Here is a 25,820-nt window from a genome sequence, read left to right on the forward strand (position 1 = left end):
GGTAAGGACGAGTCCTTTCCCTTGGATTGTTTAATAATATCATCCAATTGCTCGCCAAACAAACGGTCGCCAGAAAATGGCAAACCGGTTAAGAACTTCTTGGAAGCAGAGTCTGCCTTCCATTCGCGTAGCCACATGGCCCTGCGGACTGCCACCGAATTGGCGGACGCTACCGCTGTACGGCTCGCTGAGTCCAGGACGGCGTTCATGGCGTAGGACGAAAAGGCCGACGCCTGAGAAGTCAAAGACACAACTTGCGGAGCAGAGGTACGTGTGACTGCATTAATCTCAGACAGACAAGCTGAGATAGCTTGGAGTGCCCACACGGCTGCAAAGGCCGGAGCAAACAACGCGCCTATGGCTTCATAGATGGATTTCATCAGGAGCTCTATTTGCCTGTCAGTGGCATCCTTGAGCGATGAACCATCTGCCACTGATACTACGGATCTAGCCGCCAGTCTAGAGACTGGAGGATCCACCTTGGGACACTGAGCCCAACCCTTAACTACGTCAGGGGGGAAGGGGTAACGTGTGTCATTAAGGCGCTTAGTAAAGCGCTTGTCCGGAAATGCTCTGTGCTTCTGGACAGCATCTCTGAAGTTAGAGTGATCGAAAAACGCACTCCGTGTACGTTTGGGAAACCTAAACTGGTGTTTCTCCTGCTGTGAAGCCGACTCCTCTATAGGTGGAGTTGGGGGAGAAAGATCTAGCACCTGGTTGATGGACGCTATAAGGTCATTTACTATGGCGTCCCCTTCAGGTGTATCAAGATTGAGAGCAACGTCAGGATCAGAGCCCTGAGCTGCGACCTCCGCCTCATCCTCCAGAGAGTCCTCATGCTGCGACCCCGAACAGCGTGATGAAGCCGGGGAAGGTTCCCAGCGAGCCCGCTTAGCCGGTCTGGGACTGCGGTCCGTGTCGGAGTCCTCCCCGTGGGACCTAGGTGTCACCCCAGGAGCACTCTGCTGCACCGACCGAGAGGGGCCTGGGGGCGATGAACTCACAGTGCCCGGGGCCTGTGTGACCGATCTGGACTGCAAGGCTTCTAGTATCTTAGCAGACCATCTGTCCATAGACTGAGCCATGGATTGTGAAAGCGACTCAGAGAGTTTCTCAGCCAAAACTGCAAACTCTGTCCCTGCCACCTGGACAGTGGAAGCCGGCGGTTCTACCTGAGCCGAGGGTCCCACCAGTGCCCGAGGCTCCGGCTGAGTGAGTGCCACAGGGGCCGAGCATTGCACACAGTGAGGGTAGGTGGAACCTGCAGGTAACATAGCCGAACAAGAGGTACAGGTTGCAAAATAAGCCTGTGCCTTGGCACCCTTGCTCTTTGCGGACGACATGCTTTAGTCTCCTCTGAGAGTGATCACTGAGGGTATATAGCCAAAAGCAAAACAATGCGGCCGAACAGAGAAAATGTATACAAATATATATATATATATATATACACACTTCGGCACCCAAGGGGGGCCAGCACCGGGTAACTGGTGTGGCTTACCGACCGCCCAAAGCGGTTGTGTGTCCACCAGATTCCCTGCCTGGGCCTCCCAGAGCTGTAGAGCTCGTTCTGAAATCCTCCACCGGCAGAAGTGATTGTAAATATGGCTGCCAGAGTTCTCAGGGGAGGAGGGAGCCGTGGGCGTGACTAATAAAGTGCGGGAATCTGGTGCCCCACAGTGCTCAGTGAGGGGGAGGAGAACACCTAAGTATGCTCCAGCCCTCACTGCCGACGTCCAGTCGACCGTCCCGCCCTTACCCTGACTGGCAGGCCCGGGGGCGGGAGTTATGGTACTAGGCCGCAGAAGCCGGGGACTAAATTTAATAACGCGGCCGGCAAACAGGCGCGGTCGGCGCGGTAGTCCCGGTCGTCACAAAAAAACAGCAGCCGCTGCAGCGTCTGTAACACAGGCGCTCCATGCACCGTCCCCAAGGGGACACAGAGTACCTTATAGATGCAGGGCCTGTTCCTGATGATACTCAGTCTCCTGTCCGTCAGATTCCCCCAGGGGCTGCGGAGGGAGCCCGGTCCCAGTGAATGGTGACCGGTTAGGATCCCACTTCTCCCAGAGCCTCTAAGGCAGACCTGGGCAACGGGCGGCCCGCGGGCCACATCCGGCCCGCCTGCTCTCTGTGACCGGCCCGCCCGTCTTCAGCCGGTGCAGTGGAGCCGGGCTGCAGCATGCCGAGTAGGGAGAGATCCTGTGCAGGTCCGCACAGTCAGTGCAGGAGAAGGAGCAGCACAGCAGAGCAGACGGAATAATTCATCTTCCAGGACCTGCGATGATGTCACGCCCATGTGACTGTGTGGGAGGAGACAGGATTGCCGGGGAGAAAGCAAGACATGCTGAATGCTGAAGGAGATGTGGACACAGGATGACTGGTAATAAGAAAAGAGGGGACATGAGGGGGAGGAGGGCTGCAGGGTGAGTGCATATGAGGGAAGATGGAGCTGCAGGGTGAGTGCATATGAGGGCTGCAGACTGACAAAAGGATGTGAAGGGGTGCAGAGTGTTTGAGAGGGGTAAGTTGGGGTACAGGCAGGGTGAGATATGTGGGCAGGGTGTGTGACATATGGGGGTGTAGTGTGTGTGATATGGGGGTGCAGGCTGTATGGGGTGTAGTGTGTGTGATATGGGGGTGCAGGTGTAGTATATTACAGGTGTGCTATATGGAGGTGTATATAGTGGTGTAGTATATGGGGGTATAGTGATGTAGTATATTACAGGTGTGCTATATGGAGGTGTAGTATATTACAGGTGTGCTATATGGAGGTGTAGTATATTACAGGTGTGCTATATGGAGGTGTAGTATATTACAGGTGTGCTATATGGAGGTGTAGTATATTACAGGTGTGCTATATGGAGGTGTAGTATATTACAGGTGTACTATATGGAGGTGTAGTATATTACAGGTGTGCTATATGGAGGTGTAGTATATTACAGGTGTGCTATATAGGGGTGTAGTGATGTAGTATATTACAGGTGTGCTATATGGAAGTGTAGTATATTACAGGTGTGCTATATTGAGGTGTAGTATATTACAGGTGTGCTATATTGAGGTGTAGTATATTACAGGTGTGCTATATGGAGGTGTAGTATATTACAGGTGTGCTGTATAGGGGTGTAGTGATGTAGTATATTACAGGTGTGCTATATGGAGGTGTAGTATATTACAGGTGTGCTATATTGAGGTGTAGTATATTACAGGTGTACTATATGGAGGTGTAGTATATTACAGGTGTGCTATATTGAGGTGTAGTATATTACAGGTGTATATAGGGGTGTAGTGATGTAGTATATTACAGGTGTATATAGGGGTGTAGTGATGTAGTATATTACAGGTGTATATAGGGGTGTAGTGATGTAGTATATTACAGGTGTGCTATATGGAGGTGTAGTATATTACAGGTGTGCTATATGGAGGTGTATATTACAGGTGTGCTATATGGAGGTGTAGTATATTACAGGTGTGCTATATAGGGGTGTAGTGATGTAGTATATTACAGGTGTGCTATATGGAGGTGTAGTATATTACAGGTGTGCTATATTGAGGTGTAGTATATTACAGGTGTGCTATATGGAGGTGTAGTATATTACAGGTGTGCTATATAGGGGTGTAGTGATGTAGTATATTACAGGTGTGCTATATGGAGGTGTAGTATATTACAGGTGTGCTATATTGAGGTGTAGTATATTACAGGTGTACTATATGGAGGTGTAGTATATTACAGGTGTGCTATATTGAGGTGTAGTATATTACAGGTGTACTATATGGAGGTGTAGTATATTACAGGTGTGCTATATGGAGGTGTAGTATATTACAGGTGTGCTATATTGAGGTGTAGTATATTACAGGTGTACTATATGGAGGTGTAGTATATTACAGGTGTGCTATATTGAGGTGTAGTATATTACAGGTGTACTATATGGAGGTGTAGTATATTACAGGTGTGCTATATTGAGGTGTAGTATATTACAGGTGTAGTATATGGGGTGTAGTGATGTAGTATATTACAGGTGTATATAGGGGTGTAGTGATGTAGTATATTACAGGTGTATATAGGGGTGTAGTGATGTAGTATATTACAGGTGTATATAGGGGTGTAGTGATGTAGTATATTACAGGTGTACTATATGGAGTTGTAGTATATTACAGGTGTGCTATATGGCATGTAGTGATGTAGTATATTACAGGTGTGCTATATGGAGGTGTAGTATATTACAGGTGTAGTATATGGGGTGTAATGATGTAGTATATCGGAGGTGTATTATATAGTGGTGTAGTATAATACAGGTGTATATGGGGGTGTAGTATATTACAGGTATATGGAGGGAGTGTAGTATAATACAGGTATAGTATATAGGGGTGTAGTGGTGTAGTTTATTACAGGTGTAGTATATGGAGGGGGTGTAGTGATGTAGTATAATACAGGTGTAGTATATGGGGGGTGTAGTGATGTAGTTTATTACAGGTGTAGTATATGGAGGGGGTGTAGTGATGTAGTATATTACAGGTGTAGTATATGGGGGGTGTAGTGATGTAGTTTATTACAGGTGTAGTATATGGAGGGGGTGTAGTGATGTAGTATAATACAGGTGTAGTATATGGGGGGTGTAGTGATGTAGTTTATTACAGGTGTAGTATATGGAGGGGGTGTAGTGATGTAGTATAATACAGGTGTAGTATATGGGGGGTGTAGTGATGTAGTTTATTACAGGTGTAGTATATGGAGGGGGTGTAGTGATGTAGTATATTGGGTAGAACTGAGGTAATTATATTAGTCCGGCCCTCTAAACCAATCCCAATTTCTCATGCGGCCCCATGGGAAAATTAATTGCCCACCCCTGCTCTAAGGGATGGGGAAGGAAAAAACGGCATGTGGCTCCAGCCTTTGTACCCGGCAATGGGTACCTCAACCTTAACAGCACCGCCGACTTAGTGGGGTGAGAAGGGAGCATGCCGGGGGCCCTGTTAGGGCCCTCTTTTCTTCCATCCGATACAATCAGCAGCTGCTGCTGACTAAAATGGGAGCTTAAGTGAATGTGTGCCTCCTTCAACACAAAGCATAAAACTGAGGAGCCCGTGATGCACGGGAGGGTGTATAGGCAGAGGGGAGGGGTTACACTTTTTAAAGTGTAATACTTTGTGTGGCCTCCGGAGGCAGAAGCTATACACCCAATTGTCTGGGTCTCCCAATGGAGCGACAAAGAAATGAGGGGTGCATCTTATAAGCTAAATGGAAAATGGTCACAGGAGCCAGAGGCAATGCTGCGGGCAGTGCTAGTGCTTGCTGCAGGTGGTGAGACAGGGGCCATCCTGAAAATGTCAGCGGTGCAGGCTTCAAATAACGGAGCCTGGAGTCGGTTCGTACGCAGATGAGCTCTCGGATCAAGATGTCCTCTGCGTGCACGCCACTTCTGGCCCATTGATCTTCCAACAGCGGACTTAAGGGGGCTTTACACGCAACGACATATCTAATGATATGTCGTCGGGATCACGGAATCCGTGATGCACATCCGGCGTCGTTAGCCACGTCGTTGCGTGTAACATCTCCGAGCGAGTGTTAACGATCAGAAATACTCACCTAATCGTTGATCGTTGACACGTCGTTCATTTTCAAAATCTTGTTGGTCGTTGTGGAATAGGTTGTTCGTCGTTCCTGAGGCAGCACACATCGCTACGTGTGACACCCCGGGAAAGACGAACAACAGCTTACCTGCGTCCTCTGGCAACGAGGTGGGCGTGTCGTTAATGCGGCTGCTCTCCGCCCCTCTGCTTCTATTGGTCGGCCGCTGTGTGACGTCGCTGTGACGCCACACGAACCACCCCCTTAGAAAGGAGGCGGTTCTGCGGCCACAGTGACGTCACTAGGAAGGTAAGTTCGTGTGACGGGTGTTAGCGATATTGTTCGCCACGGGCAGCGATTTGCCCGTTACGCACAAACGACGGGGGCGGGTGCTTTCACCAGCGACATCGCTAGAGATGTCGCTGCATGTAAAGCCCCTTTAAGGAAAATGGTGCCCGGAGATGGCATGTGCGCAGATGAATTATTATCATTATAGGGTGACTGTATGGGGGTAATATCAGTCCTAGTACAGTGGTTTTGGTTATTGATCAGTATGGTGGTATTATCACTGCTGTATATGCTGGTAATTTGGTATTTGTCTGTTATATTGCAATATTATTATTGCAGTATTATTAATAATACATTTGTTATATAGCCATATTATTAGGAATATATGTCTTGTAGTAAATATCAATCCAGACCCATATGAAAATTACCTAAGAATGCATAAATGTTTTGTGCAATCTGAGCGAGCAGCACCAGTTTATACTTATAATTTATTCTGATTCCTAACTGGTACCAGACCATCATGTTTATCAAAGTATTTATAGCATTGTTACTCCATTATGAACATTTTTTTTAAAAAGGAGTCTAAGAAATGCCTTTAATAACAACATTACATTATTTTTTTTTAGTGACTGCACCGTGTCACCCAACGCGCGTTTCGCATCGCTAGCGTCTTCAGGGTGCAGATAACATTCCCTTTAATATATAAGGATATTTTTAACTGATAATATAGTTTTGATCCATCTATGATGTGAATAAGCTTCAACCAATGAATATTTCAGTGCTGTTATAGCGCCTGGCATAATAAGGAAACATCATCCCTCACCAACTTAATGTATACCTGTCATGGCTGTCTCTATGTATTTTGAAACTACTTCAGTGCTGGAGAGGGGATTAATGCCGCACTGTCACCAAGAAGGATGAAAAAATTGATGATTTATAAATGAATGTTTTTATTCCGTAGGTCAACGCGTTTCAAGGTTCAAGACCTCTTCTTTTGGACCAAAAAAGAAGAAAAATCAACAATACAATTCTTCTTTTTGGTCCTGAAGAAGAGGTCTTGAACCTTGAAACGCGTTTACCTATGGAAGAAAAGCATTCATTATTAAATCAACAATTTTTTTTCATCCTTCTTGGCGACAGCGCGGCATTAACCCACTCTCCAGCACTGAATATTCATCCACGTGGTGCTGCGGCTGCCACCATTATCTGTTTGTAGTCTTGGTGGTTGTGATGCAAACAAACTCAGAAGGTAAGTAAGTGTACTTTTATACACATCACTCATTTAATATCTGGTAAGACCCTAGTTGCGGTCTCTTTTCTCAGCTTTTGATAGTGTATTTTGAGACTAGTGACAGGATCAGGACTAGAGTCTTTCATTCCAATCTGAGACTCTACATATTAAGCGTGTTTTCTTTCTTTGGGTGTGGCAAGGGTTAATGTCAGTTTTCCTTGCTAGCAGCTTCTGACTCCTGGTCAGGTGTTTCCGGTTTGGGGCCACTCCCAGTCCCTTTATATACCCTCTGCTTCCTGCAGAGGGTGCTGGTTATTCTCTTTGCCATTTGAATGCTTGGCCTTGAGGTGGCTGGAGCCCTTGCTATTGGTGGCAGTGTAGGCTGCAGTAATGGCGCCTGACTACAGCTTACTTGTTGCAGTTAGTCTGTTGTTGTTTTCCCCCCTGTCTGTCTTCCTTCCCTTGGTGTGTTGTTTTACTGCAGTGGTGGGACTAGTGATCCTCACCTGCCAGCTCACTAGCCAGGGCTTACTGCAGGGTTTCTGAAGGCTTCAGGTTCCTGCTCGGCGACACATAGGGAATCTGTATAGGGACTGACCAGGAGTGCAGGGTACAGCAGCAGGTAAATGGAAGAGGTGTCTGTCCATTTTCCATCTCACTAGCATCGCGGCCCACCATTGTTAATGTGTCCCCGGTGTACCCCTGTCTGTTGTGTTTTACCTAACACAGGTGCTTCCCTAAGATCGTGCCATGACAATACCGAGTCTGTACATAACCTTAAAGCACAACAACCCCTTTGTTTCACCTGTGATCAAAAAATCTGAACCACATATGACCTATTATTCAGATAAGGTTTTTATAATGGTTGAAATAAAAAATACATTGTATCATTAAAAGCACTTCTTTGACTCCTGTTTTCTCCATTTTAAAAAAAAAATAAAAAAAAATTCTAATTTATTCTGTAGTAAATAAAAGATGAGTGGCTATACAATATATTCAGTGCACAGAGGCTACCCAGAACCATATAACTGCTCTGAAGATACTGTTCTTGCACTGTCACCTTCACCGTACTATCTGAGCCCTGTGTACCTGCTTTGTGCTTTCTTGAGTGGTCCTTCCAGGTCGTGTTTCCTGAGTAAGTTTCCTTGCATCTGAACCCCGACAGAAGCAGACAGACTTGTAGGAAGCGTGGAAACCTCTTCTGTTACGATCACCGTTGGGTGCAGTACACTGTAATCTGTCTGTTGGGTCTCGTACTCGTATATTATGGTATTCACCTCTTCCAATGTTGCTTGCATCTCTTCTGTAATATCCCGCATTTCATATTCGGTTACTTCTTTTTCCTAAGCCATAATATAAAGGAAACATGGCAAAAATGTCATCTGACCACTGCAGAATCCTTAAACGGAACCTGTCACCTGAATTTTCGCTATTAAACTAAAAGATTCCCCTTCTGCAGCTCCTGGGCTGCATTCTAGAAAGGTTCATCTTGCTACTGGCCCTTTTGGTATGCTAATGAGCTTTGCTGGCCACGGTGGCGGGCTGTATTGCGTCCGTTATTCCCCCTCCTGCTGCTGTTCGCCGTCCCCCAGTGTTGATTGACATAGATGAGGCCTCCGCCCTCATGTTACGCAGTGCTCCTGAAGTCTCACGCATGCACAGTGGCACTATCGCGGGACAGAGCACTGTTCAAATCGCGAGCGCCGGTGATGTTATTGCGCAGGAGCAAGATTATGGACGGGTACTTGGATGACGCTGGTGATGACATCCAAGTAGCCGCCCATAATCTCGCGCATGCGCAGTAGCACTATCGCGGGACAGCACTGTTTTCAAATCGCGAGCGCCGGTGACGTTATTGCGAATGCGCGAGATTATGGGCGGCTACTTGGATGACGCTAGTGATGACAATGTCATCACCAGCGTCATCTAAGTAGCCTCCCATAATCTCGCGCATGCGCAATAAGATCACCGGCGCTCGCGATTTGAACAGTGCTCAGTCCCGCGATAGTGCCACTGGGCATGCGCAAGACTTCAGGAGCACTGCGTAACATGAGGGCGGCGGCCTCATCTATGTCAATCAACACTGGGGGACGGCGAACAGCAGCAGGAGGGGGAATAACGGACAAAATACAGCCCGCCCCCGTGGCCAGCAAAGCTCATTAGCATACCAAAAGGTAAGATTTTGTAAAGTGTTAATTTAGGTCTGAAAGGGGGGCCAGTAGCAAGAGGAACCTTTCTAGAATGCAGCCCAGGAGCTGCAGAAGGGGAGTCTTTTAGTTTCATAGCAAACATTCTAGTGATAGGTTCCCTTTAAAGGGAATCTGTCAACAGGTTTTTGCTCCCCCATCTATAGAGACAGAGACCCTGATTCCAGCGAAGTGATACTTATTGAGCTGTTTGCTGTCATTTTGATAAAATCAATGTTTTCTCTGCTGCAGATCTAGCAGTTATACAGAGCTCATGAATGAGCTGGACTATCTGCATCATGCCAAGTAGTCCTGTAATTATAATCTCCTGCTGATTAAACAGTGATTTTATCAAAACTACACTAAGCAGGTATGCTGAATACATTCATGTTTCGATGAAACTCAATAAAAAATAATTGGTTAAAAAAAACTACACTAAGCAGCCCAGTAAGTGACACATCGCTGGAATCAGGGTCTTTGCCCCTACATTATGCTGCTCTCAGATTAGGTGGCAAAAACCTGGTGACTGATTCCCTTTAAATCTTGCAGACAGAATTCTGGGAAGTGACTGCCTGAAGATACTGAACTTTAGAAAAAACGATGAAATCAGTCTTCATCATTAGTAATGTACTTAAAAGAGAAGTAAGAATAATAAGCTACTGGTTGTGTAACACAAGTTATCACGAATCTTGAGGATACGGACAGTGGCGGACCAAACGATGGAACCAGCACCGATTAGCAGAACGAGGAATTTTATTACGGTAACAAAATGATGCCCAAACGATTCATTCTCTATGGGCCGCAGGAAAAAAAAGTTCTGCAGCCCCATAAGGAATCAATGAAGTGGGGATTGATGAATGCGGACCACTCATCTGCTCCATTCTAAAAGCCCCTACTGATCCATAAGTTATCACCGATCCTGTGGAAAGGCGATATCTTGTTTCACCAGACAACCCTTTTCAGGTATAGTTATAACACAGGCAGGCAAAATATTCTCTACAGTAGACAAAATAAAGATATGGACTGCTCAGCTCATAGACCCAAACTATTTTCTGCCTGTCTGAACCCGGCTGACAATAAATTTTAGGGAACAGAGACTATTCCCGGTATCTAGACCCCATGGTATGTTGTGACTATCTTGCTCTGTGAGTTTCGACCTATTGGGCGAATTCTGCAGCGCTAACTGCAGCGCTTATTTACTACAATGGTCCAGCCATCTTGAAGAAATGGGGTTTAGATACAAGGTTGCGGGAGCCAGTCACCAGCCAACATTTGCAATGCCTTTGGGTGCGGTGGAGAATTTGATGGAGAATTATGTTCAGAGAAATAGTGAATGGGCTGTATAAGAAAGGACTTCGATTAGGGAATGCGCCATAAAAAGAGGTGTTTTTCAGGAGCGTCTAAAACTTTGTAAGTTGTGGTTAGTCCTAATTTCTTAAGGTAGAGCATTCCAGATAATTGGTGCAGCTGGGGAGAAGTCTTAGATCCGGGAGTGGGAGGTTCCGATTAGTGCGGATGTTAGTCAAAAGTTTTGAGCGTAGAGAATGGGTAGAGCAATAGAGAGAGATGAGGCTGGAGATGTAGGGGGAGCCGCAATGTAGAGGGCTTTGTGGGTGAGAACAAGCAATTTAAATAGGATCCTATAATGTATGGGCAACCAGTGCAATGACTGGAACAGAACAGAAGGGGCCACGCTTTGCAATCAGGAATGTTTAACAGCATAAACTGTAAGCAGATTATTATTAGAGAAATTAATTAATTTAATGATTGGACATGTGAGGTCTGTATCTGTACCAGGTAAACCCAAGCTCAGACTGAAGAAAGACCAGTCACCTTACCTCTTCTGGATCCTCGGCTATTGGGCTAGGAGTTGGGTCTAAATATTCTCTTTCTTCTTTTGGTTGAACACTGGGAATAAAATCATATAAAATGCATTAATTTCCTCGATAGTAGTGTTACTACTGTTACTAAGAATGACAATGGAAATAATTTGTTCATTTTCATCTAATAATGTATCTATACCCATAATACAGAATAATGATTTTTATTTATATAGCGTCAACATATTCCACAGCGCTTTACAACTCAGAGGAGGCATATACAGACATAAAATATTACTATGTACTCTAGCTTGGCGCAGATTTGGCTTCAGAGACCCCCAGAATTCAGCTACTATTGCTGGGGAAAGCTGCAGATTGCCAGACATTTCCTCAAACAGCCTGGTTTAAAGACAACCAACCACCAGGATTTTCCTATATAACCTAAAGCCAGTGCTATACTGGCGCTATCATGCTGATTATATACATACCTATAGTTGTGAGATCGGATGTATACTTTCTGAAATACAGGCAAGTAAAGTTTGTGACATTCACTGTTATTTGATTGATAGGTGCTGCAGAATATGTAATAGGTGGGTCGGGTTTTGCTAGTTATTCCCGCCCGTGTCTGCCTGCCTGTCCTTCCTCCCTCCTTCCTCCCCCTGTAATAACAGAAACAGGGGAGGAAGGACAGGGAGGCAGACCGGGGCAGGAATAACTACCAAAACCCAACCCACCTATTACATATTCTGCAGCACCTATCAAACAAATAACCGTGCATTTCACAAACTTTACTTGCCTGTATTTCAGAAAGTATACATCCTAGGAGACAACTAAAGGTATGTATAGAATCAGCATGATAGTGCCAGTATAGCACTGGCTTTAGTTTACAAAGGAAAATCCTGGTGGTTGGTCCTCTTTAACCATTATGGACAATTCATAAATATGTTAAAGTTAAAATTGTGACTAAACTAGTACATGATCATATATAGGACCAATGCCACTTTTAAAATTTATTGTCTAATATCCGCTTTGAAAACTAGGAAGAACACAATAGTATCTTCAGAGATCCATGTTTTTAGATTGTTCTGATAAAAATGTGCAGTTTTGCAATATATTGCTTGTTAAAATTTGCAGCTGTTCTTGAGATAGTAACTAGAGTTGAGCGGATCGGCTATAATCCGGGTCCAACAGATCCGGATCGGGCTGCCACCGAAGTCCGGATCCGATCCGGAATCCGCGGCTATGTAAATGAAGAGGGAGTCGGATCCGAGACGAGAGAGGTGAGAGAGGAGAGAGAGAGAGAGAGAGAGAGAGGAGAGGGAGGAGAGAGAGAGGAGAGAGAGGAGAGAGAGAGGAGAGAGAGGAGAGAGAGAGGAGGGAGGAGTGAGAGAGGAGAGAGAGGAGAGAGAGAGGAGAGAGAGAGGAGAGAGAGGGGAGAGAGAGAGAGAAAAAAAAATGGATCCGGATCGTGCACCCCGGATCCCGGGTACTGGTCGGACTCGGATCGGAACCTCGAACCATGCGGATCCGGATTTTTCAGATCCGGGTCCGCTCAACACTAATAGTAACACTTTTCTTTACAATCCGTTGCCTAGAAGACCGACCACTGCTGCTGTCTAGCTTGTAAGTGCTGCATTGACGCTAGCCAGGATTAGGAAGTAACAGTGAGCGCCAGTGATCCTGCCCTGCTTTAAAACAGAAAAGAGCGCTGCGCATGGTGGTCAGCCTCCATGGCAACAAGCTGTAAACAAGTGTTAATATCTAAAGATTGTTTGAAAATTTTAATTAGCAGTAAATTGTAAAATTGTTTGTATATACAGGCATTATCCAACACAAGAACAACTAATAAAGATGGGAATAATCCTGAAGGGCATATCCAGTGTCCACATGAGAGATAATACATGCGTGATCCCTTGGGATTTGATTGCTGGGACTCCCACCCATCATCAGAACAGGGGGTCCTAAGGTCCTCGATGTGACTGTAGAGGTAGTGCACATGCAGTGACGTCTATGGGTCTATGCTCATGTGAGACCACCACTTATAAACAAGGGAAGTTAGGAAATTAGGATCCCTGTTTTCATTTATGGTGCGAGTCCCTGTAGTCACACTCCAATGATCATTTATCACCTATTCTACGGATTGGCCATTAATGTTCTTTATGGATTAACCCCTTCAAAGTTCATTTTTTTCAGCCTTACTGAATTTCTGCCTGGACTTCTCTCATTTCAACCTCAGCTGCCAGAGCCATTTGCTGCATTTTGGCTTCTTGATATTTACGTATTTCCAACAATTCCAACTGAAAAGGAAAAAGAGAATGAAAATATATGTGCCATGCAGGGTCTTTGAAAAGTAGAGTGATAACGCCATGTGAGCCTTGCAATGGCTGACGTCCAGCACCTGTCATTCCTCAAGATGTGAAGTATAGTGATGAAATACATCACAAAAATATGTTATGGTTAACAGAAAAAAGGTTAACAGAAAAAAATAAAAACAAAAAACTATTTAAATAATTTATAAATATCGACAGAGAACAAATGTAAAAATATAAAAAATATTTATATGTATATTTCATTTATATATACTGTACTTTTTTCTACATTTGTCCGTCGTTGATATTTACGGAGAACTAATGTAAAAATCTAAAAAAAATAAATAATACTGGATATATATATATATATATATATATATATATTAAGGACAAATGTAAAAAAAGTTATATATAAATAAAATGTAAATAAATATAAATAGATACATACAATATATATATATACATATATATATATATACACATATACACATATATACATATACACATATATATAGTACAGACCAAAAGTTTGGACACACCTTCTCATCTCTAGAACAACTGTTAAGAGGAGACTTCGTGCAGCAGCCTTCATGGTAAAATAGCTGCTAGGAAACCACTGCTAAGGACAGGCAACAAGCAGAAGAGACTTGTTTGGGCTAAAGAACACGAGGAATGGACATTAGACCAGTGGAAATCTGTGCTTTGGTCTGATGAGTCCAAATTTGAGATCTTTGGATCCAACCACCGTGTCTTTGTAGAAAAGGTGAACAGATGGACTCTATATGCCTGGTTCCCGCCGTGAAGCATGGAGGAGGAGGTGTGATGGTGTGGGGGTGCTTTGCTGGTGACACTGTTGGGGATTTATTCAAAATTAAAGGCATACTGAACCAGAGCATCTTGCAGCGGCCTGCTATTCCATCCAGGTTGTGTTTAGTTGGACCATCATTTATTTTTCAACAGGACAATGACCCCAAACACACCTCCAGGCTGTGTAAGGGCTATTTGACTAAGAAGGAGAGTGATGGGGCGCTACGCCAGATGACCTGGTCTCCACAGTCACCAAACCTGAACCCAATCGAGATGGTTTGGGGTGAGCTGGACCGCAGAGTGAAGGCAAAAGGGCCAACAAGTGCTAAGCATCTCTGGGAACTCTTTCAAGACTGTTGGAAGACCATTTCCGGTGACTACCTCTTGAATCTCATCAAGAGAATGCCAAGAGTGTGCAAAGCAGTAATCAAAGCAAAAGGTGGCTACTTTGCAGAACCTAGAATATAAGACAAATTTTCAGTTGTTTCACACTTTTTTAAGTATTTCATTCCACATGTTTTAATTCATAGTTTTGATGCCTTCAATGTGAATCTACAATTTTCAGAATCCTGAAAATAAAGAAAACTCTTTGAATGAGAAGGTGTATATCAGCGGTGTATATCAGCTGTTAGCGGTATATACTGACTCTGCCTGCAGGTATATGCCGACTGTTTGACAGTATATGCCATTTTGCTATCAGTATATAACGGCTGTGCATAGCAGTCACTTTATAGTACTGCTAGTGGCTCCTCACTCATAGTAACAGCGGAATAACCCTACTATAGGACTGTAGGACTATTGCTGACATGCGTAACCGCAAGGGTGATAAAGCTTCCCAGGCGTCCTCTACGGACCTGTATTATGCTTGTACCACCTGTGGACGCTCGTTTTCTAATGGCCGAAGCTATCCACTATGCCGGGGCTGCGATGCCCCTACTACCATGTCACAACAGACCCCGTTGCCGGACCAGGAGGCCGTGCAGTCTTTGGATTCTGCTCCAGCCACCAGCCAGGCAGCACCCCCGTCTGATGACGTTATTCCTGCATGGGCTCTTCTAATATCTGAAAGGTTAGATGACCTTGCCGCTCAGATATCCCAGCCGTCCTCAGGCTCCCACAGCCTTCCCCCGGCCCAGCTCCCTCATAGGAGCCCGCTTGCTTCGTCTGGTCTCTCTTCCCCAGAACGTAAAAAGGCTGTTTCCAAAAGGCGCCATTGCGACCGCTACGCCTCATCCGACTCGGACGATGATCAGTCTGACCCAGGCTCCGTGACTTTTAGTAGTCACGATTCCCAAGACTCTGACTCTGATTCAGATGTCCCTTCTGAGTCTAGGCATATAGAAGACACACTAATTTTGGCTGTCAATCACTCTCTGTCGATTTCTGATCAGCCTCCGGACCCAACTTCTCAGACGGCAATCAAGCGGGCCAAGAAGCCTCCTAAGTCCTTTGCCCAGGATCCGGTTTTTCGTCAAATCATATCTAAGCGGTGGGATCACCCTGATAGGTTTAATAAAAAACCCTTCACTTCATTCGCTTATCCCTTTCCATCTGAAATGGTTAAGACCTGGTCAGTACCCCCCGTTGTGGATGCGTCAGTATCCAGGCTGGCTAAACACACGGTTATGTCTCTTTCAGACAACGCGTCTCTCAAGGACTCTTCCGACCGCGCAGTTGATGCTGCGGTCAAATCTATTTTCCAGGCTTCGGGCTCCTCTCTTGGCCCCCTGTTTGCCTTGACATGGGTCACGAGAGCTATGGGTGTGTGGAGTAGGAACCTGCGCAAGTTGCTTCGCTCTTGTAATATTCCTTCGGAGGCTTTTGAGATCCTTGATTTGTTCTCTCTAGCCTCTAATTATTTTCTTCACGGCTCCCGAGATGCAGCTAGTTTGTCAGCCCTAACGGCAGCCAATGCTGTCTTTGCCCACAGAGTCCTGTGGCTAAAGATATGGAATGCGGACAGTGCCTCCAAGAAATCCCTGTCCACACTCCCCTTCCATGGCCTTCGTCTGTTTGAAGAATCCCTGGACAAACTCATATCTGAGACGACGGGTGGTAAAAGTACCATTCTACTACAAAAGCGGCCTGTATCCAGAAATTTTAAAAAATCTTCTTGGCGCAGGCAGTCCTTTCGTCCCGCTCCCCAAAAACCATCAGCACAAGAATCGTCCCAACGCTCAGATCGAGGATCCGGTCCCTCAAGGGGCTCTTCCTGGCGTTCCCACTCCAAGCAATCTAAACCTAAGGGACCTCGCCCTGTACAGGCCCCCTCAGCATGACACCAGGTATCCCTCAGATCCGACTCCTGTTGGAGGGCGGCTTCTGCTTCTTCGGGATATCTGGCTAGACCACACTCATGATGCTTGGGTTCGAGAAATCGTCACCTCAGGTTACCAGATCGATTTCCATTCGCTGCCGGCCAACAGGTTTCTGCATTCTCGTCTTCCAAAGTCCAAAACGCAAAGCCAGATCTTATTTCAGGCCATAGCCTCCTTACAGAAAGCAAACGTTATCATTCCAGTGCCCCTGGAATAGCGCGGAAAAGGTTTCTATTCAAACCTTTTTGTCGTTCCCAAAAAAGATGGCTCTGTCCGCCCTATCTTGGACCTCAAAAGGCTGAACAGATCCGTACGGATTCGGACCTTCCGAATGGAATCATTGAGAGCAGTACTAGCCGCCATGGAACCTGGAGAATTCCTAGCTTCCATAAACATTCAAGATGCTTATTTACACATTCCCATATGTGTATCTCATCAACAGTTCCTTCGTTTTGCCGTAGGACACCGTCATTTCCAATTCAGGGCCCTCCCCTTTGGACTGGCCACTGCACCTCGGGTCTTCACAAAGGTCACGGCAGCCGTCATGTCCATTTTACACCCCAGAGGCGTCCTGGTCGTTCCCTATTTGGACGACCTACTTGTCAAGGGGAGCTCTCTTCAAGTTTGCTCAGAAAGCGTGCAGATTTGCCTAGACACGCTGTCAAGGCTAGGGTGGCTTATCAACTTCAACAAGTCATCCCTCATTCCTCATCAGCGCATCACCTTTTTAAGTATGCTGATAGACACGGCTCATTCCCGGGTTTTTCTTCCAGAAGACAAGAGGTCTTCCCTGATCCGGGCCGCCCAATCCCTCCGCTCTCGCCGTTACACATCCCTTCGGAATGGGATGAGAGTGTTAGGCAAGATGGTAGCAGTCATGGAAGCCATGTCTTTTGCCCAATTCCATCTGCGCCCTCTACAACTGGATCTTCTATCCTCTTGGGACAAGAATCCAGCTTCTCTAGACCGGTCAGTCCACCTATCTCGGACTGCGCTCAGCTCCCTCGTCTGTGGACTCAAGTCTCATCCCTATCTCAAGGGAAGTCCTTCCGCCCTGTCCACTGGCAAGTAGTCATGACAGATGCCAGCCTGATAGGCAGGGGGGCGGTGTTTCTCCGCCACACTGTTCACGGACGCTGGTCTCCCTCCGAGCGCTCCCTTCACATTAACGTTCTAGAGATCAAAGCCTTTTTTTGGCCCTTCAGAACTTTCAGCCCTTCCTATTGGGTCTCCCTGTTCGGATCTAGTCAGACAATGCCACGGCTGTGGCTTACATCAACCGTCAGGGAGGAACTCGCAGCAGGGCAGCGATGAAGGAAGTATCCAGGATTCTTCTTTGGGCAGAGATGCACATTCCCATTATTTCAGCTGTCCATATTCCGGGGGTAGACAACTGGGCCGCAGACTTTCTCAGCAGGCAAGGTCTAGCGGCAGGGGAATGGTCCCTCCACGACGAAGTGTTCCATCAGATCACTCTTCGTTGGGGACTTCCAGATGTGGACCTCATGGCGTCTCGGTTGAACACCAAAATACATCCCTTCATATCCCGGTCGAGAGACCCGCTAGCGCTCGGCTCCAACGCTCTAGTCTTTCCATGGTCGCATTTTCACCTGCCCTACATCTTCCCTCCGTTTCCTCTCATTCCGAGAGTAATCAAGAAAATCAAAGCGGAGGGAATCCCGGTGATCCTCGTGGCCCCAGACTCGCCCAGGAGAGCCTGGTACCCAGAGCTTCTCCACCTTCTCGGCGATACTCCCTGGCGTATCCCCGACCGCCCGGATCTTCTGTCACAAGGTCCAATATTCCAAAAGAATACAGCACAGCTGCATTTGACGGCGTGGCGCTTGATTCGTTGATTCTAGCAAAGTCGGGTCTTTCTTCTAGGGTAGTTCATACCATGCTTAATGCTCGGAAGCCCTCCTCCGCCAGTATTTATCACAGGACCTGGAAGACCTATCTTTCCTGGTGTAACCGTCATAATCGGTCACCCCTTACCTTTTCAATCCCTAATGTTTTTGCCTTTCTGCAAGATGGTCTGGACTCGGGACTAGCTCTCAGTACCCTTAAAAGACAAATTTCTGCCTTGTCAATATTTTTCCAGAAGCAGCTGGCTTCTCGCCCTCAGGTCCGTACCTTTCTTCAAGGGGTAGCACATTTGGTCCCTCCTTATTGCCACCCCTTAGATCCCTGGGATCTGAATCTGGTTCTCGGAGCTCTTCAGCTTCCTCCTTTCGAACCTCTGAGAGAAATCTCTCTTCAACGACTGTCTTGGAAAGTTGCCGTTTTAGTCGCTATTATCTCTATCAGACGAGTGTCCGAACTGGCAACCCTTTCCTGTCACCCACTTTACCTGATATTCCATCATGATAAGGTGGTCCTTCGGCCTTCCCCCGCATTTCTTCCGAAGGTCGTATCTTCTTTCCACTTAAACGAGGAGATTGTGTTGCCGTCATTCTGCCCGGTCCCGGTCCACTCCTTTGAAAAAGCCCTTCACACTCTAGATCTCGTCAGGGCTCTGCGGATCTACATCTCCAGAACAGCGCCGTTGTGCAAGACCAATGCCCTCTTCGTCCTCTCAGAAGGACACAAAAGGGCAACAAGGCTTCTAAATCCACAATTTCTCGATGGATCAGGACTGCCATCTCTGAGGCATACAAAGCACGAGGTTTTGTTCCTCCTCAATCTGTGCGGGCCCACTCTACGCGAGCAGTGGGTGCTTCCTGGGCTATCCGCCATCAGGCTTCGGTGGCCCAACTTTGCAAGGCCGCTACCTGGTCCAGTGTGCACACGTTTACAAAAATTTTACAGAGTGCATACACATGCCTCCGCGGATGCTGCTCTTGGAAGACAAGTCCTTCAGGCAGCAGTGGCCCATTTATATATAAATGGCCACTGCTCGGTTTTTGACAGTGTTTTGATATGTGTTCACTGCAGTTGCTAGTCAGCTCTTAGTCTGACGTTATACACTGTTAATAGTTCAGTTCCCACCCAGGGACTGCTTTGGGACGTCCCAATGTCTGTGTCCCCCAATGAAAAGGCGAGAAAGGAAAGAACATTTTTGTGTACTCACCGTAAAATGTCTTTCTTGGAGCCTTTCATTGGGAGACACAGCTCCCACCCTTGTGGCTTTGGTTGTCCTTCGCCTACTGCATTTACACGAAACTGAGCTAGTTCCCACCTAGCTGGGGTATATGCTGTGGGAGGAGGAGCTAACACTTTTTCAAATCTAGTGTCACGCCTCCCTGGAGACAACATATAACCCACTGTCTGTGTCCCCCAATGAAAGGCTCCAAGAAAGACATTTTACGGTGAGTACACAAAAATGTCATTATATAATTATTTATATTTTTACATTAGTTCGCCGTTGATATTTATGGATTTTTTATATATATATATATATATATATATATATATATATATATATAAAAAAAAACAGCTGAAGATCTTAGTTTCCACTTGCATTCATTCAGCAGGGTCCAAAGAGCTCAACCACAAGCAGCTGGTGCAGAGTTACAGTGTATCATGTTACAGACGTACCGTAGTCAACCTCTCCAGTGCTGCAAACCTTTCTTCCCATGTTGCTGTGGACTTCTCAAAGGCTTCATGCTTTTTTAATAACTTCTCCACGTCATCGACACTATTTCCGACATGTGTGGTCAACAAGTAAGGCTCCTTGGCTATTAACCAGGCTTCCGCCATGGAGGCGTCTCTTGCAAATTGACAAACTTCCAATACTATAAAGAAAAAGTGAATATATTATTATTATTATTATTATTATTAACCCTTATGTGCGGCAAATCAGTTTGGCCATATTCATCTATATTATTAAAAGATACGTTTTTGAAGCGAGAGCAGACAGTCACTGATGGCTTGCCATATATATACTGTATATACAGTGCTGGCCAAAAGTATTGGCATCCCTGCAATTCTGTCAGATAATACTCAGTTTCTTCCTGAAAATGATTGTAATCACAAATTCTTTGGTATTATTATCTTCATTTAATTTGTCTTCAATGAAAAAAAATTAAAAAAATTGTCATAAAGCCAAATTGGATAGAATTCCACACCAAACATAAAAAAGGGGGTGGACAAAAGTATTGGCACTGTTTGAAAAATCATGTGATGCTTCTCTAATTTGTGTAATTAACAGCCCCTGTAACTTACCTGTGGCACCTAACAGGTGCTGGCAATAACTAAATCACACTTGCAGCCAGTTGACATGGATTAAAGTTGCCTCAACCTCTGTCCTGTGTCCTTGTGTGCACCACATTGAGCATGGAGAAAAGAAAGAAGACCAAAGAACTGTCTGAGGACTTGAGAATCCGAATTGTGAGGAAGCATGAGCAATCTCAAGGCTACAAGTCCATCTCCAAAGACCTGAAAGTTCCTGTGTCTACGGTGCGCAGTGTCATCAAGAATTTTAAAGCCCATGGCACTGTGGCTAACCTCCCTAGATGTGGAAGGAAAAGAAAAATTGACGAGAGATTTCAACGCAAGATTGTGCGGATGGTGGATAAAGAACCTCGACTAACATCCAAACAAGTTCAAGCTGCCCTGCAGTAAGAGGGTACAACAGTGTCAACCCGTACTATCCGTCGGCGTCTGAATGAAAAGGGACTGTATGGTAGGATACCCAGGAAGACCCCACTTCTTACCCCGAGACATAAAAAAGCCAGGCTGGAGTTTGCCAAAACTTACCTGAGAAAGCCTAAAACGTTTTGGAAGAATGTTCTCTGGTCAAATGAGACAAAAGTAGAGCTTTTTGGGAAAAGCCATCAACATAGAGTTTACAGGAAAAAAAAAGAGGCATTCAAAGAAAACAACACTGTCCCTACAGTCAAACATGGCGGAGGTTCCCTGATGTTTTGGGGTTGCTTTGCTGCCTCTGGCACTGGAGTGCTTGACCGTGTGCATGGCATTATGAAGTCTGAAGACTACCAACAAATTTTGCAGCATAATGTAGGGCCCAGTGTGAAAAAGCTGGGTCTCCCTCAGAGGTCATGGGTCTTCCAGCAGGACAATGACCCAAAACACACTTGAAAAAGCACTAGAAAATGGTTTAAGAGAAGCACTGGAGACAACTAAAGTGGCCAGCAATGAGTCCAGACCTGAATCCCATAGAACACCTGTGAAGAGATCTCAAAATGGCAGTTTGGAGAAGGCCCCTTCACATCTCAGGGACCTGGAGCAGTTTGCCAAAGAAGAATGGTCTAAAATTCCTGCAGACTCATTGATGGTTACCGGAAGCGGTTGTTTGCAGTTATTTCGGCAAAAGGTTGTGCAACCAAGTATAAAGGGGGCTTTACACGCTATGATATCGTTAATGTTTTGTCGTCGGGGTCACGTTGTTAGTGACGCACATCCGGCGTCATTAACGATATCGCAGCGTGTGACATTGACCAGCGACCTTAAGCGACCTCAAAAATGGTGAAAATCGTTCACCATGGAGAGGTCGTCCCAAACTCAAAAATCGGTAAGGGTTGTTTATCCAGGTGGTTCATCGCTCCTGCGGCAGCACACATCGCTATGTGTGACACCGCAGGAGCGAGGAACGTCCCCTTACCTGCTGCCGGCCGCAATGCGGAAGGAAGGAAGTGGGCGAGATGTTACGTCCTGCTCATCTCCGCCCCTCCGCTTTGATTTTCCGGCTGCTTAGTGACGTTGCGGTGACGTCACTGTGATGCCGAACGTCCCTCCCCCTTGAAGGAGGAATTGTTCGGCAGTCACAGCGACGCCGACGACCAGATAAGTATGTGTGACGCTGCCGTAGCAATAATGTTCGCAGCGGCAGCGATCACAAACAATCGCATGCGCGACGGGGGCGGGTACTTACACGCTCGATATCGCAACAAATTGTTAGCGATATCGCTACCGTGTAAAGCCCCCTTTAGGCTAAGGGTGCCAATACTTTTGTCTGGCCCATTTTTGGAGTTTTGTGTGAAATGATCAATGATTTGATTTTTGTTTCATTCTCTTTTGTGTTTTTTCATTGCAAGCAAAATAAATGAAGATAATAATTCCAAAGAATTTGTGATTGCAATCACTTTCAGGAAGAAACTGAGTATTCTCTGACAGAATTGCAGGGGTGCCAATACTTTTGGCCAGCACTGTGTATGTATGTATATATATATATATATATATATATATATATACATACATACAGTATATATATATATATAATATATATATATATATATATATATATATATATATATATATATATATATATATAGTGATAATCTTCTCTCTGTCCACTGGGTGGCGACCTGTGTGTACTTACAAACATTGAGCCATTCCCATCGCTTGTCCCATTTCTCCATCATCTCGGCCCGTCTTTCTGCGAGTTCTCCCAGCTTTTCCTTTATCTAATGGATTATAGAATAATATCATAAAGGAAAGCATGTGCTTATTGGACTACATGAAAAAAATATTTACTGACGTATGCAAAGAATGAAAAGAAAAATATCATTGCTGTATATAAGAGCCCACTGGTGGTGGCCGCAGCTTATAGGGTAAAAAACTGGTGACGGGTTCCCTTTAAATATTTAAAAATCAAATAAAACCATACTATTTGCATGCTAAAACCAGTATTACATCCCAGAGCAGAACTCACAAATCTGCAGTGTTCAGTACATTGAATGAGGCTCTGGGCCATAGAACGGGATCAGTACAAGGTAAGTGATATAATAAAATACTCAACATTACACTATATACAGTGCCAATATAATTCTACACTACAATGTATATAAAATGGTCCAATTAAATGGGCCGATTTCAGCTCGTTTATAAGCAGTGATTGATTATATACAAGTTGATTAGTAGTCGTCTGCCGAGCTCTTTACAAAAACTGATGGGAACAATTGTTTACACTAGGAAATGTGCTGCCAATAACTTATTTTTACTAGTGATGAGCGGGCACTACCATGCTCAGGTGCTCAGTACTCGTAACTAGTGATGAGTGAGCACTACCTTGCTCGGGTGCTCAGTACTAGTAACTAGTGATGAGCGGGCACTACCATGCTCGGGTGCTCAGTACTGGTAACTAGTGATGAGCGGACACTACCATGCTCGGGTGCTCAGTTCTGGTAACTAGTGATGAGTGGGCACTACCATGCTCAGGTGCTCAGTTCTGGTAACTAGTGATGAGCGGACACTACCATGCTCAGGTGCTCAGTACTGGTAACTAGTGATGAGCGGGCACTACCATGCTCGGGTGCTCAGTACTCGTAACTAGTGATGAGCGAGCACTACCATGCTCAGGTGCTCAGTACTCATTACTAGTGATGAGCGAGCACTACCATGCTCAGGTGCTCAGTACTGGTAACTAGTGATGAGCGAGCACTACCATGCTCAGGTGCTCAGTACTGGTAACTAGTGATGAGCGAGCACTACCATGCTCGGGTGCTCAGTACTGGTAACTAGTGATGAGCGGACACTACCATGCTCGGGTGCTCTGTACTGGTAACTAGTGATGAGCGGGCACTACCATGCTCAGGTGCTCTGTACTCGTAACTAGTGATGAGCGGGCACTACCATGCTCGGGTGCTCAGTACTGGTAACTAGTGATGAGCGAGCACTACCATGCTCGGGTGCTCAGTACTGGTAACTAGTGATGAGTGGGCACTACCATGCTCAGGTGCTCAGTACTGGTAACTAGTGATGAGCAGGCACTACCATGCTCAGGTGCTCAGTACTGGTAACTAGTGATGAGCGGGCACTACCATGCTCGGGTGCTCAGTACTCGTAACTAGTGATGAGCGAGCACTACCATGCTCAGGTGCTCAGTACTCATTACTAGTGATGAGCGAGCACTACCATGCTCAGGTGCTCTGTACTCGTAACTAGTGATGAGCGGGCACTACCATGCTCAGGTGCTCAGTACTCATTACTAGTGATGAGCGAGCACTACCATGCTCAGGTGCTCAGTACTCGTAACTAGTGATGAGCGGGCACTACCATGCTCGGGTGCTCAGTACTCGTAACTAGTGATGAGCGGGCACTACCATGCTCAGGTGCTCAACACTCGTAACTAGTGATGAGCGGGCACTACCATGCTCGGGTGCTCAGTACTCATAACTAGTGATGAGCGGGCACTACCATGCTCGGGTGCTCAGTACTCATTACTAGTGATGAGCGGGCACTACCATGCTCAGGTGCTCTGTACTCGTAACTAGTGATGAGTGGGCACTACCATGCTCGGGTGCTCTGTACTCGTAACTAGTGATGAGCAGGCACTACCATGCTTACCATGCTTAGGTGCTCTGTACTTGTAACTAGTGATGAGCGGGCACTATCATGCTCAGGTGCTCGGTACTAGTAACTAGTGATGAGCGGGCACTACCATGCTCGGGTGCTCAGTACATGTAACTAGTGATGAGCGGGCACTACCATGCTCAGGTGCTCTGTACTTGTAACTAGTGATGAGCGGGCACTACCATGCTCGGGTGCTCAGTACTCGTAACTAGTGATGAGCGGGCACTACCATGCTCAGGTGCTCAGTACTCGTAACTAGTGATGAGTGGGCACTACCATGCTCGGGTGCTCAGTACTCGTAACTAGTGATGAGCGGGCACTACCATGCTCGGGTGCTCAGTACTCGTAACTAGTGATGAGCAGGCACTACCATGCTCGGGTGCTCAGTACTCGTAACTAGTGATGAGCGGGCACTACCATGCTCAGGTGCTCAGTACTCGTAACTAGTGATGAGGAGCACTACCATGCTCGGGTGCTCAGTACTCGTAGCTAGTGATGAGGAGCACTACCATGCTCGGGTGCTCGGTACTCATAACTAGTGATGAGCGGGCACTACCATGCTCGGGTGCTCGGTACTCATAACTAGTGATGAGTGGGCACTACCATGCTCGGGTGCTCAGTACTCATAACTAGTGATGAGCGGGCACTACCATGCTCGGGTGCTCAGTACTTGTAACTAGTGATGAGTGGGCACTACCATGCTCGGGTGCTCAGTACTAGTAACTAGTGATGAGCGGGCACTACCATACTCGGGTGCTCGGTACTCATAACTAGTGATGAGTGAGCACTACCATGCTCGGGTGCTCAGTACTCGTAACTAGTGATGAGCGGGCACTACCATGCTCGGGTGCTGGGTACTCGTAACTAGTGATGAGCGGGCACTACCATGCTCGGGTGCTCAGTACTCGTAACTAGTGATGAGCGGGCACTACCATGCTCGGGTGCTCGGTACATGTAACTAGTGATGAGCGGGCACTACCATGCTCGGGTGCTCGGTACATGTAACTAGTGATGAGTGAGCACTACCATGCTCGGGTGCTCG

At 46.1% G+C, this 25,820-nt stretch overlaps 1 protein-coding gene across 2 annotated transcripts in view; it reads right to left on the reverse strand.

Moving 5' to 3' along the window:
* LOC142257853 (spectrin beta chain, erythrocytic-like) overlaps nucleotides 1-25,820 on the reverse strand; it is a 155,674-nt gene that overhangs the window by 16,343 nt on the left and 113,511 nt on the right. For both annotated transcript variants that reach the window (XM_075330105.1, XM_075330104.1), the window contains 5 exons: nucleotides 22,806-22,890; nucleotides 20,063-20,259; nucleotides 13,291-13,388; nucleotides 11,110-11,179; nucleotides 8,175-8,428 (listed from right to left, as the gene is read on the reverse strand). In XM_075330105.1, coding sequence (XP_075186220.1) covers nucleotides 8,175-8,428; nucleotides 11,110-11,179; nucleotides 13,291-13,388; nucleotides 20,063-20,259; nucleotides 22,806-22,890 — 704 coding nt within the window. The remainder of the gene's footprint in view (nucleotides 1-8,174; nucleotides 8,429-11,109; nucleotides 11,180-13,290; nucleotides 13,389-20,062; nucleotides 20,260-22,805; nucleotides 22,891-25,820) is intronic.

The sequence above is a fragment of the Anomaloglossus baeobatrachus genome, chromosome 12 (assembly GCF_048569485.1).
Source record: "Anomaloglossus baeobatrachus isolate aAnoBae1 chromosome 12, aAnoBae1.hap1, whole genome shotgun sequence".
Classification (NCBI taxonomy): domain Eukaryota; kingdom Metazoa; phylum Chordata; class Amphibia; order Anura; family Aromobatidae; genus Anomaloglossus; species Anomaloglossus baeobatrachus.